The 15,153-nt window shown below is 39.5% G+C and overlaps 1 protein-coding gene and 1 long non-coding RNA gene across 2 annotated transcripts in view; both read left to right on the forward strand.

Moving 5' to 3' along the window:
- The window catches only part of OLFML1 (olfactomedin like 1), a 15,539-nt gene extending 13,657 nt beyond the window's left edge, over positions 1 to 1,882 (forward strand). Inside the window, exon 3 of the mRNA XM_019519540.1 lies at positions 649 to 1,882. Coding sequence (XP_019375085.1) covers positions 649 to 1,427 — 779 coding nt within the window. The 3' untranslated portion in view covers positions 1,428 to 1,882. The remainder of the gene's footprint in view (positions 1 to 648) is intronic.
- A 9,361-nt stretch (positions 1,883 to 11,243) lies between these two features.
- Positions 11,244 to 14,689, forward strand: LOC109299060. Its single transcript, XR_002097762.1, has 2 exons — positions 11,244 to 14,337; positions 14,453 to 14,689. It is a non-coding gene; the product is annotated as an uncharacterized LOC109299060 (long non-coding RNA).
- Positions 14,690 to 15,153: the final 464 nt, after the last annotated feature.

Genomic DNA, 15,153 nt, shown 5'->3' on the forward strand with positions numbered 1-15,153 from the left:
TGCTTTCTGGGTCTGGGGGGTCATACTTGGTCCTCTCATGGCTGCGCGCTCCCTGGCAGACCTGGAAGTAAACCAGAAATACTTCCAGTCCACTTCTGGGGTCACCTCCGAGTACATGGAGGGGCCCCCCCATGCGCTCCTGCGGGACACTCCATCTACTCCAGCATCTCAATGTTCACAAGCCATGCTGCTACTGCAAGGTATGTAGAAAAAGCATTTAAAGCTGTGTCTTTGTCCGAATCGCTGATTCTTTCATCAGCATCAAATCTTCAGATTCCGATTCGACCAAATCAAATCAGGGACAGTGATGCAAACGAATCAAATCACTGTCCCTGATCTGGGCTGAATCCAAATCTGAACTGAATATGGCCTGCTTCACAAACCCCTATTGAGCACATGCCAGGACAGTCAGCACCTCAGCAAAGCTTACTGGTGCATGTGCAGTATGTTCTCAAGACAGAACACGCTAGTTATATCACATAAAATGTATTTAGCCACAGCCACTTTGTCATCACCTTTGTTGACATTTCAAACGTACCTAAATTGCTGAATGAAAAAAGGACAAAGAAATGCAGAAGAGGGAATCTAGAGGATGCATACATATTCTTATTTTATAATTATTTTGCATTTGGATTTCTTTTGTTACAGGCTGTGACAACATGCTTACAGGTATCAAGTCTCTAAAAATAGTGAAGAAGACTGGAGATGCTCATGGCTCTTGGATGAAAGATCCAGGCAAAAAGCATCCAAAGATTTATTTCTTAAACAGATCCAAGAATAACGTTATTTTGGAATTTGCAAATATTAGGGCATTCATGGAAAGCCGTAACATGCTAGCAGCCCGGAGAGTTGTCCTGCCAACTTATTGGCAGGGAACTGGCCATGTCATATATAAAGATTTCCTATTTTATCACAGATATGGTTCCTTAAATGAGATAATTAAATACAACATCCACAAGAGAAATATAACTGACCGAATGCTCCTGCCAGGTGCTGGACAGATGCCGGCTTATCAACTGTTTCCAACCACAAAAATAGATCTTGCTATCGATGAGCAAGGACTATGGGCAATCCATGCAGAACCAGACATTGGTGGAAACCTTGTCATCACTAAAATCAACCATCACACTATGGCTGTGGAATATACTTGGGATACATCATGCAACAGCAAGAATGCTGAAGCTGCTTTTATGGTCTGCAAAACCCTTTATGTTGTGTACAACACTCCCAGTGGAGGCACATCTCGTATAGAATGTGTGTACAATATCTTGGATGCTTTAAATACTTACGAAGTACCTCTGCTACATTTCCCCAAACGTTATGGCAGTCATTCAATGATGCATTATAACCCCAGAGAAAAGGAGGTGTTTGCCTGGGGTGATGGATCCCAGATCATCTACAAACTTCAAACAAATCAAAAAGTTTAAAAAGTGTTGAAAAATTCATCAGATGAACTTAAAGGAAGTACGCCAAGTTTTCTTCCTAGTTATGTTCAAGGAATTTCCTTATTTTTCTATTTGCTATTAGCTGCAACTGATTAAATAAGCATTAGGTAAAAAAAAGACTAGACTTAGGTGGGGTCTTAACAAGTAATAATGCTTGGTCATAACCAACAGATTCTGAATTTGAAAACAGATATACATTTGAAATATTAAATAAAGTTAGGAATTGTCACACTGGATCAGACTAGTGCTCCATCTGGTCCAGTGTCCTAAGTTCAGCAGCAAATGGTACTAGACACAATTGTTAGGAACTTCACAGGGTGACACCACAAGATGTTTTTCCCTTTTAGAGAAATTTTTCTATACAGCCCTAATAGTAGGCAGTGGTTTGTCACATGAATCAGTAGCTCCCAAATATCTTGTTCAGCCTGACTAAACCATCCCAGTCAAATCTTTGTCTAACCTGCTGTTAAAACCTTACAAGGATGAGAATTACATATGCTCTCTGGATACTCTGTTCCAATGTTTAACCACCCTCATAGTAAGAAAGTTCTCTCTAATATCCAAATTAAAATTCCCTTGCTGCAATTTAAGACTGTTGCTCCTTGCTCTGTCTTCTTTCTAACCTTCCTCAGTTATCTCTTCTCCAGACCAATCTACTTCTTTCAGCCTTTTCTCGTAAGTCATGTTTCCTTGACCTCTATTCTAAACCTAAATATGCATTACATTTTTAAAGGGTCTTTTTTATTAGTTTAGATTTTCCACCTTTCAGTTTTATGGAATGACAAATCATTTATGGGTTATGACATAGGACAAGTGTAAGTTCTCATTCAATCTTCTCCATCGAGATCAAGACAAAAGTCCTCTTGAACCTAGCAGCCAATTGGGCTATCATGGTTAAAGCAAATTAATTTCTTAGCCAGTGGCATACAAAGGAGTCATGAGACTAGTATCATATCTGGCTACCTTTGACTCACCAATTTGAATGAGCACTTACAGCAGCTGTGTCTAGTAGGGTCAGTCTGAGGAACAAATCTGATGGCAAAGCTTGAATGCATGCCAGAGTGGCATATTTTAACTTCTCTGCCACTACTTCCTGGGTTTTTCTAGGTCATTTATTTTTGGTATGGTTTTAGCATCTTCTCTTATCAGTTTACTTTGTAAAACTCCAATTTTTCAGTCTCACTTAAAGAGACGTTCTTCATACTTGCAAACATTCTTCCAACTTACTTTTGAATCCTTCCTTTAATTCTGCCATATCTTTTCAGACACAGGATGACCAATATGCACATGGTACTCTAGGTGAGGGTGTACCCTTAAAGCATTATGAACTATTGATACATTTCAAAGGCACAAGTGTCTTTGTTTTCAAAATTAAAAAAAAAAAAGAATAGCTCTTCATTTGTGACATAAGTAACAGCTTCAGGTTTTGGTATCTAAGGAGGGCTGCAATGCATTACACTTTTTAAAAAACTGGAGCTGGAAGTACCATACTGCACTGGGTTCACAGAAAATCACATTTTGTTCTTTACACTGAAAGAGCTGTTGTTCCCTTCTATAAATAGCCTCAACAGAACAGCCAAACATCAGGGAATGATTTAAAAAAAATCCAGAATATAGCCAGGAAAACAGAGACTAGATCAATGCTAGTATATTTTAGTAAAGGGAACTACATAATCATAAATAGCCTAATAAAAGACAATACTAAACTTGCATATAGTTAAGTGGAGAAAGCAAGAAGTGTGAAAATTTAAAAGAAACAAAAACTGAACCTTTATAAACTTCAAAGAAGATTTAGGTTTGGTTCACTTTTGGAGCAAAGTTTCAAGGCTATTTTTATTTTTAGGAAGAACATGTGCACTAACAAACCCATTTCGAGAAGTGGAGCCCCTGAGTGCTAATCCTAAATCTGCTATTGATTTGTTGACAATCACTTGACAAGTCACTTAACTTTTCAGAGCTTCAATTCTCACCCCCATCTATAAAAAAAAAAATGATTTTGACCAACAGTCCATCACAAAGCCCACTGCAGTCCATGCTAAGAGTCAAAAGGGTTTCAGTGGCCCTCAGATAAGACTTCTATAGTGTAGCCAAATTCTTCCTCTCCCTTGAACTAGTTTTGTCTCAGACTCACAGCAGCAGAGGCAAAACCAGCTGCTGAGGAGCAGAATTTCTCTCTGCTCCCTGAGGCTGCCTGAGACTCACAGGGACTAAGACAAGCAGCTCTGGGGTTCGGGAGGGGAAGAATCCCCCTTAGCTCCCTGGGGCTGCCCAGGCTAAAGGGCTCTGGGCTCATGTGGGGAGAAGCCCCCCACAGCGGGGGCTCCCCGGTGCCCCCATTCTGTGCTGAATGGGCAGGCACCCAGCTGGGAGGACTTCTTCCTCCCTCCTGTGGCAGCAGCTGAAGCAACTAGCAGCTGGGGAAGGGTGGGGGGGGATGATTCCCCTCAGCTCCTCAGGGCTGCCTGGGCTGAGGACCTCAGGCTGGGAGAAACCCTCTGAGGGGGAGGCTCCACCAAGGTGGGCCAGCACCAGGATGGGGATCATTAACCCCCTGTGAGGGGAGTGCCGGAGGTTAGAGACTCTTCCCTGCAGTGGCAATGGCCAGGCTGGGAGATGTGCTCTAGCATCCCCCTCCTACTGGCCTGGGTCAGTGCAGGCCTTCCCCTGCCTTTCCCAATTGAAAACTTGAATGTCAGTTCAGTTGGTTGTTAGGGCTGTGTGAAGCTTCGGTCACTGATTTGATTCAGCGGAGATTCGGCCCGATTTGGTGGCCGAATCTCCGCATCTGATTCGAATCAGAACACTGATTAACCTCTCCAAATCAAATCAGAAGCCTTGGATTTGATTCAGAGAAATTCGCTGATTTGGCCATAGACACAGCTTCATATGTTTTTTCTACATACCTCGAGGTACCAGGCGTGGCTCGTGAACACTGAGATGATGGGGCAGATGGAGCATCCCACAGGAGCATGGGGGGGGAGGGGCATCCCCAGTGTGCTCATCGGTGGACCCAGAAGTTGACCAGAAGCACTATGGCTGAATTGCTGATTATCTGAATCAGCGTCAAATCTTCAGATTTGGATTCGGCCGAATCGAATCAGGACAGTGATCCAAATCAACTAATCCAATCGCTGTCCCCTGAATTGGGCTGAATCTGAATCGAATACAGCCCAGTTTGCACACACCTATTGGTTATCGGTTCAAACCTATGCAGGTTAGAGGAAGCTGCCCAGATTGAACCAATTCTGCCTTGGGATTTTTGACTGTCTGTACTTAGCCACATCGGCTTGTTACTACCAGAGTGCTGATAAGTACTTGGTTGCTGGTAAAGACATGCTATAATTACCTAAAAATACTTACAAAATCCTGTAAATTGGTATGGCAGGTTCCAGATGCATATTAAGACTCATACTCTGCTCTGAAGAGCTTAACTTCTATGGAACCATCTGTTCTTTCTCTCCTGAGCGTGTCACCACTAATTTTTTTTCTGAGCAGGTTACCTGCCCCCCACACACAGCTGAGCTGACCCAAATCCTAGACATTGGACCATATTTTAAAAAACAAACAAACACCTGGACAGAAAGCAGAGGATCCAAAAAGAGGACATGTAAGGTTATGCTTTTAAGACCTCATCCCAAAAAATCCTGAGTCTCTGCAGTTTTCTCTATGTTGGCTTAGATCCTGCAAGATTGTAAGAACCATCAATTTCCATTAAAGTCAAAAGGAGTAGAAAACATTGGTATCTCTGAGGATTGGGCCTGAAAATATAACATGAAGAAACAATTCAAAAAGGAAGGTAATTACCGGAGAACTAGGAAGTATTCCAGAAGGTTTCTTTTTTTATTTATTTTTTCACATGAGGGGGCTGAATGGAGGGTAAAGGCACTTGGCAGGGAAGTAGTAGGCAGCATGACAGAAACCTGAGACTTTGAATACAAGATGAAAGGACAGAAAGCTGAGAGGATTAGAATGTGCATGTACAGCAAGAGCAGGAAATTGCATTTAGAATAAACTGAAAGGCCATGAGGAGTGAAGTAGAAACCATAAAGAGAAGGTTATAATAGTTAAAGGCTTTGTCAAGGGTCTTTTGTAACTTAGTTAACTGACTGCCCAATTTTCCTTGAATTAAATTAATACAATTGTACAATGCTCACCCAGACATCTCACCAAATGTTTTTTTCAGGCTGATTCTAGATCTGGTTTGCTTAGTCTGAGCCCTTGAGCCAGAAGCAGGAATAAGTGGTTGTAATGTATAACAAATATTTGAGAAGTAGCCTGAATTAGCATTTGTAAAGGTGTTAGCAAATGAAATTAAACTGGCAAACAATTAATTTGACTTACAATAGGATTGGAAAGCCTAGTCTAAACAAGGCCAAGATGAGAAATGACTAAACCATGGTCATGAGCTTTAGCAGCATAGAAAGGGTGGGTTTCTGCATTTATTAAAGAAGAAAGAGCATTCATGCATATAATGTATATATATATTTTTTTAAAGATTAACAAGGGCTTTAGAAAAATATAAAACAATAAGCAAAATAGCTGAGTCTTTTTTGCAGTTAATCTTCACTTGTCTCTTGGGGCTACACAGAAGTATGGAAAATATAATTTATGAAAAAGCCAAATAGTCCTCATGAGCTTACTCTGTTCCAGAAAGAATTTGCCTTAATCTGGCTTGCTCTTTTATTTGAAAAACAAGAAGACCAGGGCCCTGAAAATTCAGAAGTCCCATTTTCAGGCCCCAAGCTAATCTTGAACATCCCATAAAAGAGGGAGAATTAAACAAACAAGATCTGATTTGTGTCATCATAACTTACAACATTTTTATGTAGCAGTTGGCAACTTTTTGAAATGGCAGACCCAAAAAACCTGGCTCAGGTTGGAGGCAGGTTGATGCTTGCAATGTAGTACCTGGTCATGGCTCATGTGATGCCCACCAAAGCAATAACAGCCAAACCCCCCAGAGTCATAGGCTGGATCTGTGAACTTGATCTGGCCTACAGGTCATACACTGCAGATGCTCAAATGGGATAATGCGCTCTCTGTCTGAGCTACTTCCACTTTTGTTAGAGTCAAACCCCTATAATTTTTCAGTACTCTTTACTTTTTACTGAGCTCAAACTTTCACTCTCTTCATAAGTAAGCCATTAAATTTTTTCTAGTAAAGTACAGTATAGGATTCTTATGGGCAAGGAACCATAATGAGATGCAAAAAGCTGTCCTAGAGACAAATAAGCATGAAAATAAGTGGGGAAAAGCAAATGCTGGCATCTTTAGATTGAACATATTTCAAACCACCAGGAAATACTGGGTACAGTGTATCCTAGTAGCAGTTCCTGAAAAAAAGGGAGGCTTTCTGCTGAATTTATTTCCCCCTATTGCATTTTGTGTGGAATGGGAAACATGCCTTCTCTTTACGTTTTCTGAAATTAACTTGTTTAACTAAGAATGAACCTTAAATAAAGAATCTAAACATATATTTATAATTTCTTATACATTTTAACTTTGAATAATTCAGTCAAAGGAAACAAGAATTCCTCACACCAGTTATACTGTAATTTAGAACCAGGCAATTAAGAACAATTACTTCAAGTCCTACATTTCCATTAAAATTACAGCTGTAGCAAATTAAATCTTACATTGATATATTGTCTCTGTTTATTAATTTTTAAAGATACAAAATATTGTAACATACAATCTAAGAATGCAAGAGTCTGCAATATATCATACATAGCTGAATTAGGTATTTCTCAGTAAAAACTTAAGTATGCAAACCTCCCCTAAATGAAGAGGAGGACACCATGGGCGACTGAGCGATACTAGAGTATTAATTAAGTGACAACAAATACGTGTATATCAAACAGATGGCAAGACAGAAAATAAGTAGGATTATTACAATGATATTCATAGGCTTTCTACAACAACAACAATAATAATAATATAAAAGCACTGCAAAACTGTGTTATGTGTTTAATAGGCAGATATCCAAAATATAGTTACAATCTGGGGCAAGAGTATAACCATATACAAACACGTGCATATGTTCCTACACACATATGTGCACACACACACTCACAGAATTATTACTTTCTAGATTTCAAAAGTCATAAGCCTTTCTGTTATCATACTGAAACTCTTCTAGGAGAAGTCTATATCATATTGTGGTTAAATATTTCAGCTCTAAAAATGGAATTTGTATATACATGAAATAACTATTAAACTAGTTTACAAATATTTTATTTTAACCAAAGTGAGGCTAGGTAGGAAACAAAACAGGAAATTATCAATCAACATAGTAAGGTTCTGCAGCAGAGATAATGGACAAACTACAGATATCACTAATCCTGAGCATCTGGACAACGTCTAGAGGCACTCTGCAAATTTTATTACATTAAATCATTCAAAAGATCAGACCATTAGGTCTTGGGGCACACACAAAGACTTTAACTTGGTATTATAATATATTAAACCCTGTATCTGTAAACATATAGAATCAATGGCTCTGAAAGGATATTAAATTTAAGTTTCTTAACTATAAACACAATTCACATTTTACTAGAACACTTCCACAAGAAAAGTCTCTCTGTATCATAGATGATGTTCTTAGTAGATGTTCTTATTAGAATGCCTTTTTGCTTCTACAAAACTAAGGCTAAAGTACAGATTGAATCAAGTCAGTAAATGATCTTGGAAAAATTAAATCTGCATAGAAGAATTATATTCATTCACTGCTCAGGAAAGATGGATTTTAAAGAAATATATGGTTCTATATCTTAGAATTGCCATTATAACTATATGTCTCAGAACAAGACTTTTTAAATTTTTTGTATTATTCTTTCATAGATAATTTATACTTGCCAAATCTAAAACATACAGAAAATTGTGTCTATAACATACATGGAATAATCCACTAAATAAACAAGGTCACACTGTTTGCTCTGGCACCATCCATTCACCTCAAGTGGGGTCATAGGATTAAGCCCCAAAGTTAGTTTCTTGTGTAGATGTAAGATTTGAAAATGATGATAAGCCTTCAGAAGAATGGCTATATCTCTAAGTGCTATAAAGACTTACCTTAGCTTCACTTCCACATTGCATTTTACCCCAAAAACTTTTTTCAATGTATCAGTGAAGAAATTGACGTTACCAGCTTTTTTGACATGTTACCAACACACCTTATGTTGATGCAAATAATTCCATGTGAAGAGAAAATAAGTGGAAAAGAGGTGCTATATTTGATTTAAAGCATTATCATTCTTGCCTCTAGGGACCAAGATGCAAACCACAACATAGGTCACTAAAAAAGGAAAGTAAATTAAGATTTATTAGACAGCATTTAGTCCCCACCTCACCAGTTCTGCTAGAACAAGCCAAGAGCTAGAAAAGCTCCAGGTTGTCATGTTTGTTTGAAATCCATTGTCATAGATTAATTTGGGAAACTTTCACAATGTTCACTTGCTCTAGTCCTATCCAGAGATATCACATTCAAATGCACCATATCCCAGATCCCGTTTCACTTATTATGTATTTTGCTTCTGGTTAACTAAAAATTACTTGCATCCTTTAGAAAAGCAATTCCATGCCACCTCTTCCATTGTCTCAAATGGGCAGCGTAGTTCAATCTCAGAGGCTGATCCTACCCCATCCTTTTATGACTCTGCCCATAGTAATGGGCACCAGTCAGTGTTATGCACCATCCAGGGAATGCTCTCCCATTCTCCTAATGGGAAGAGTTATAGGCAGGCTTATGTTCTTTCACCAGGTCATCATATAAGCCTACTTTTACCATGTCAAGAGGATCTAGTCCAACCTAACTTGCTAGAAGCAGAGAAGCCTTGCTGGAACTCATCTTTCTCAGAGGCATCTACCAGTGTATCTAACTGACAAAGCAGCATGGACATTGTAAAGTAAAAGGAAAATTGCAAGCCTAGTATGCATATCTAATATTGGAAGCTCAACAAGAAACAATGGAACCTCAAGAAAAATGGCTATGGCCCAAAGTGACAACATGAGGAGCCTCTTGGGTACCTCAGACTCAAAAGGAACAAACATACAGGCAATGGAAGGAAGAGAGAGTTGCAAGGAAACTCTCTCTTCTGAGAAATAGCAAGAACTTTTTTGGTTTTTCCAAGAAAAAACAAGAAATAGCAAGAATTTTCAGGGACAAAAATCAGGGAAGCAAAGGTTTAAAAAAGAAGAGTTACATTGGCTGAGGAAAGTAAAGGACAACACGAAGGGGTTCTTTAAATATGTTGGCTAGACAAGGAAGCTGTAACAGTCACTTTGCCTTGGACTTCACAAAAAATAGCTACAATCAGATGGCTACCAAAAATTATACAAAGACGAAATAAGGTTGATGTTCATGCAAACTTAAGTGTCAGAAAGTTTAAAATGGGTAATGAATTTAAGTCAGCAGGGCCTGATGAATTTCATCTTAGGGTAGCAAAAGAACTGGCAGAAGGGATGTTGGAGCCCTTGACAATACTGTTTACAAAGTCATGGGAGACTGGAGAGATTCCAGATGACTGGAAAAGGACCAACATAGTGACCACCTTAAAAAACCCCCCCACAAAGACCCAGGAAATTACAGATCAGTCAGCCTGACTTCAATACTTGAGAACAATAGCAAAACTAAAGCAGGATATCAGACCTGGATGCTGATTTAAACAGGGTATCAGCATCATGCAGTAATGTTTACCCCTGCTCCCCAGTGCTTGGCATTTCCCCCCAACCTGCATTCTCTGTTGCTCAGCCATCCCCAACAGCCACCCCTGGCTTCTTGAAACTAAACAGCATCTTTTCCCAGATTCCCAAAATTACCGTATTTTCTCATATACAACATACATCTTTTCCCAAAAAACAGTGGCTGAAAATTACAGCATGTACTATATGCTCAAAATATTATAAAATTTTTTCCGCTTACTGGCCAAAAATGAAAATATGATCTGCAAGCAACTCACAGGGAGCAGAAAAATTAGCAGGCTTGGCTCCCTAACTGCTGCTACTTAGTTACTTACTAAGCTATAAGGAAAGATTTTTTTCTTCATTCTACCTTTCAATAACAAGGTTCACATTTTAGTCTGGAGCATACTATATACAAGAAAATATGGTATAAATTATGCCTCTAAATGGTACATTACTGAAGTAAACTATAAAGAAGTGATTTTATAAATATCTAGAGGGAAAAAGCCTGATCTTTAGCAATCAGAATTGATTTGTTAAGAACAAACCATGCCAGACTGATCTGATCTCCTCTGACAAAGTCACTAGTTGGGTAGATGAAGGGAATACAGTGTACAGGAACTTTAGTAAGGCTTTTAATAAAGTCTCATATGACCTTCTCAGAAGCAAATGGGAAGAATATGTGCTAGTTAAAATTACTACAAAGAGGACAGATAATTTCCTCAGTAACCAAAACCAAAGGGTAATTATAAATGGATCAATGACAGAATGCTAGGAGATTTCAAGTGGGGTTTAACAGGGGTATGTCCTAAGTGTGGTGCTATTTAATGTTTATTAAGTATTTGGATGTGGGAACAGAGAGCATCCTGAGCAAACTGAACATACCATACTGGGAAGGACTGCAAACACACTGGACGACATGAGCACAATTCAGAAGCATCTTGATAGATTGGACAGCTATCATGTTCAATACAAACAAATGTAAGGTGCTATACCTAAAGGCGAATAATCAAAATCACAAATGCAGAATGGGAGATAACTGGATGGGTGGTAGCATGGCTGAGAAGGATGTAGTCAAATATCAATCAATTGTGGTCAAATGTAGTCAAATATCAATCAATTGTGGTCAAATATTCCATCAAGCCAAAAATGCCCTTGTGTAGGTGGCAACATACCCTTTTATTGCATAAAGATGTCATTTATTAGAAAGGGAAGGCATAAGAGCTCTTTGCCACCCTTCCCTGGAAGAATCAAGATCTGCACACACACATGCACGCATGCATGCACGCACACACACACATACACTCTATTTAGGAACAAGTACCTCCTAACTTTCTCCTCTCTCTTGAGCTATTCTAGCCTCCCTTCTCTTCCTCTCATTAAGTTCTGGGATAAAAGGAGAAGAACTCTTCAGTCTTGAACATTATTCACATTGATACTTAATTAACATTTTTAGCTATAATTCAGTACATTTTTTTTAATTTTAATTTAATTATTTCACAATAACAGCAAATGAACTTATGTTTCTGTAATTAACATAGATATCTAACCTGCAGATAGTCAAAGTCTCTTTATGGATCTAGGATGTGGAGAAGTTAGAAAGAGTCCAAGGGCAAGTGATAAAAATGATAAAGAGGTTAGAAGTCAGGTTGTATGAAGAAAGGTTGAGAGAGCTAAGCATGTTTAGCTTAGAGAAAAAGCTGGAAAAGGGAGGCAATGATATCAATCTTCAAATATCAGAAAGGCTGCCATAAATACGAGAGAGAACAACTCTTTTCCATCATTACAGATGGTAGGACTTGAAGCAATGGCTCTAAATTTCAGCAAAGTAGCTTTAGATTAGACATCAGGAAAAACTTCCTTATTGTTAGAACAAGAAAGTGGATGAACTGCCCAGGGAAGTTGTGGAATCTCCTTCACTGGAGCATCTCAGGAAGAGGCTGGATAAGCATTGGACAAGGATGATTTAGGACCTTGCGTGCAGATGACCCTTGAGGTCCTTATGATCCTATGATTTTCTTAATAACTTGGTGATTCAGGCACTTGCCCAGGAAGTGAGAAACTTGATTTCTAGGCCCACTTCATCCTGAATGGGTTTGTACCCATACCTACTTCTTAGGGCAGTGCCAGTCAATGGTGTAACTATAGTGGGACAAATGGTGCACTGGCCCCAGGCACTGACTTAGAGAGGGTATTAGCATGGTCCCCTCCAGCCCCAGAAGTCTTTTCCATGGGAGATGTAACCATGTGCAGATGGGACACAGAGAGCCAGTCAGGTACAGCCCCATGCCCTGTAGTGTATCTGGAGGAAGTGGAAACAAATGAAATATATTCCATCTGTGCCCTGCCTCCCCCCCTTTATAGGCTTTGCCATGGGATGTGCAGTCCTTCACCCAGAAGCATATCTGCGGGGGGAGGGGGAAGGGGAACGAATGGGGCATCAGGAACAGCACTGGAGAGTCTGCACCAGTTGGGCTGCTGAACCAGCATGCAGAGAGCCCATTCCTCAGCTACAGTAGGCAAGCTCACACTGCTACAGAGAAGCTGTAGCAGCTGCTACCTGAGATCAGAGAGCAGGGACAGGTATGATCCTGAACCCCCACTCCTGTTTTATAATGGTCAGCATAATTCCCTCTTCCATTCCCCCTGCCCCACATTTATTTTGTTATGCCTCTGGTGCCAATTGCACGAGACCATGAACTAGGCAGGACTTGACACCTTTCCCCACCTCCTACTAAAACTGGGACACTGGATGGAAAGGAATGTGAAGATCACAGAGCCCATGGGAGCATGACTGTGTACCCCAGTGAGAAGTACACTTTCCCAGGAAGAAGGAATCCTGAGTTTTGCCTGCTTCTCTCTTCTTCTGGTGCTAGTTACCCAGTTCATCCAAATGCCTCTGTCTTGGCAGCAGAGGCTGAAACACAAGAATTCCTCTCCTCCTCCACTACCAAGTACCAAACCACTAAACTATAGTTACATTTTCTCCTGTTTGCTCCCTGGCATAATGCATTTAACATTAGATAGCCACTGGTCAGGCAAAAGAAATAACAGCAGAGGCCAAAACTCAAAATATCCTCAAGCAAGAGAATTAGGAAATGTGAGTTCAAATCTGCGTAGGGTGAGGTGGGCCTAGAATCCATTTCCTGACAACTGCCTTAACACTTGCGTTAGTGAGCAAAAGGTAAGCAGCAGCACCACCACATTGATCTCAACATCAAACAGTGTCTGAGCATGTTTTACCTGACAAAGGATCTGGAGAATGAGTCAGAATGTAAGTGAATTACCAAACTGAATTGGATCATAAAGTGTAAGTGGAGCCTTTATACCTATGTGCTCACAGTAGCTTACTTCTGAGCATGAACAGCAGACCAAGTCTAGTTGCCCAGGCTGGGTTTTCTTCAGGCCCATGCAAAAAGGTTTAAATGAAAGTCCATAAAGAATCTAGGTGCCTTAGCAGAATTTTGGCTGTTGCAAAAGCTAGAATAGGATCATATTTAGTGACTTTGATGCCTAAAGGCTCATAAACTTATGATCTGACCCATAGTTACCAAAAGTAATACTAAAAGGTTTAACTGTATTATTTGCCTGAGACTGGAAAGTCAACTTTAGTAAAAGCACCTAGTTCTCAGTATGAGGGCAAGCTCAAGTATGAATTCAGCTCACACACATTAGGGTCTACTTGCAAATACATTTAGTTGGGCTCCTTGGCACAAAGGTTCAACCACCTGATATCCCCCACCCATCTCATCCTTGGGCATTTTCATTAGGGTTGAAATATTTTTAGAACCAGCACATTATAGAAAATGGCCCCTATTGGAGCCATTAGCATTTTCCTTTTCAGCAATCATATTGGGTGATGGAACATCGCCGAGTGTAATGAAATGCTCATTCCTTTGACCAGTTCAGCAAACTAAACTGGTTTCCTGAACATCCAGGAGCATATAGGTCTCTTGTCTGGTGGTAAGACCCTAATCCTGCAAACATGTACATGCAGAACTACCCCCGATATCAAAGGTAAATATGTGCATAATTATTTTTCAGGCTCTAACAAATTATAGCACCTTCAGACTAAACTATATCCTTTTCTTCTGTAATATGTGCATGATGAGAAATCTCTGTGATATGTTTCCATTTAAATGAATTGTATTTGTGTATTTGGTGTACATGAGTATATTACATGTTTTGTCAATCTTGGAATTTCAACAAGATTGTGATTTCATAAATTTCATAGACATTTGGGCTGGAAGGGACCCCAGAGGATCATCAAGTCCAGCCCCCTGCCCCAGGGGCAGGAAGTCAAGCAGGGATCATAGGATCCCAGAAAGATAAGCAGTTTCTTTTATAAACAATTCTTTCATCAAATAACCAAAGCTGCAACTTCTATATTATGAATAAATTTGCTTTATTATAAACTAGTGGCTTAGAACAGTGATTCTTGTACTCATCCAGTACAATAAAGGATGTATACTGATTTCAGGCAAAGTATTGGAATTAACTCCGTGTGTACACCTGCATACGCAAACCACTTCTGATTGAAATAAACATTTCATAACTGTGCTTCATAATCTGCACATTGTGAACTACTAAACAGAGTAGAACTAGGAGCAGAAGAGGCCTGCTCTTTTGGAGCAGAAAGAACTGGGTTCTATCACCAACTCCATTCCCAATTATCCCCCATCTTAGCACTATAAACTTCAGCACAGTAAAAGTCATGATGTTTTAGGCTGCACAATGTTACAGCTGATTTTAACATCACATGTTCCCTATGGGGGAGAGTCTCTTTTGTCCTTCTTGTACTCTCAATTAGTACACGATAATACAAAACTTTCTTGGAAATCTAAATTCAAAATTTTCAGGAAATGTGCTTTAATAATGTATGTGCCTCTTTTGTGCTGATTTTCTGTGGACTTTCTGAAGTTTTACAGGCAAAACATTTATGGATAGTGAAACACAAAGCTCATACACATTACTATTCATGAAAATAAACATTTAAAATGATCTGTACATGTTTGTATTAGCAGTGCTT

Source organism: Gavialis gangeticus, unplaced genomic scaffold (genome assembly GCF_001723915.1).
Source record: "Gavialis gangeticus isolate Ggan-Ray unplaced genomic scaffold, GavGan_comp1, whole genome shotgun sequence".
Taxonomy (NCBI): Eukaryota; Metazoa; Chordata; order Crocodylia; family Gavialidae; genus Gavialis; species Gavialis gangeticus.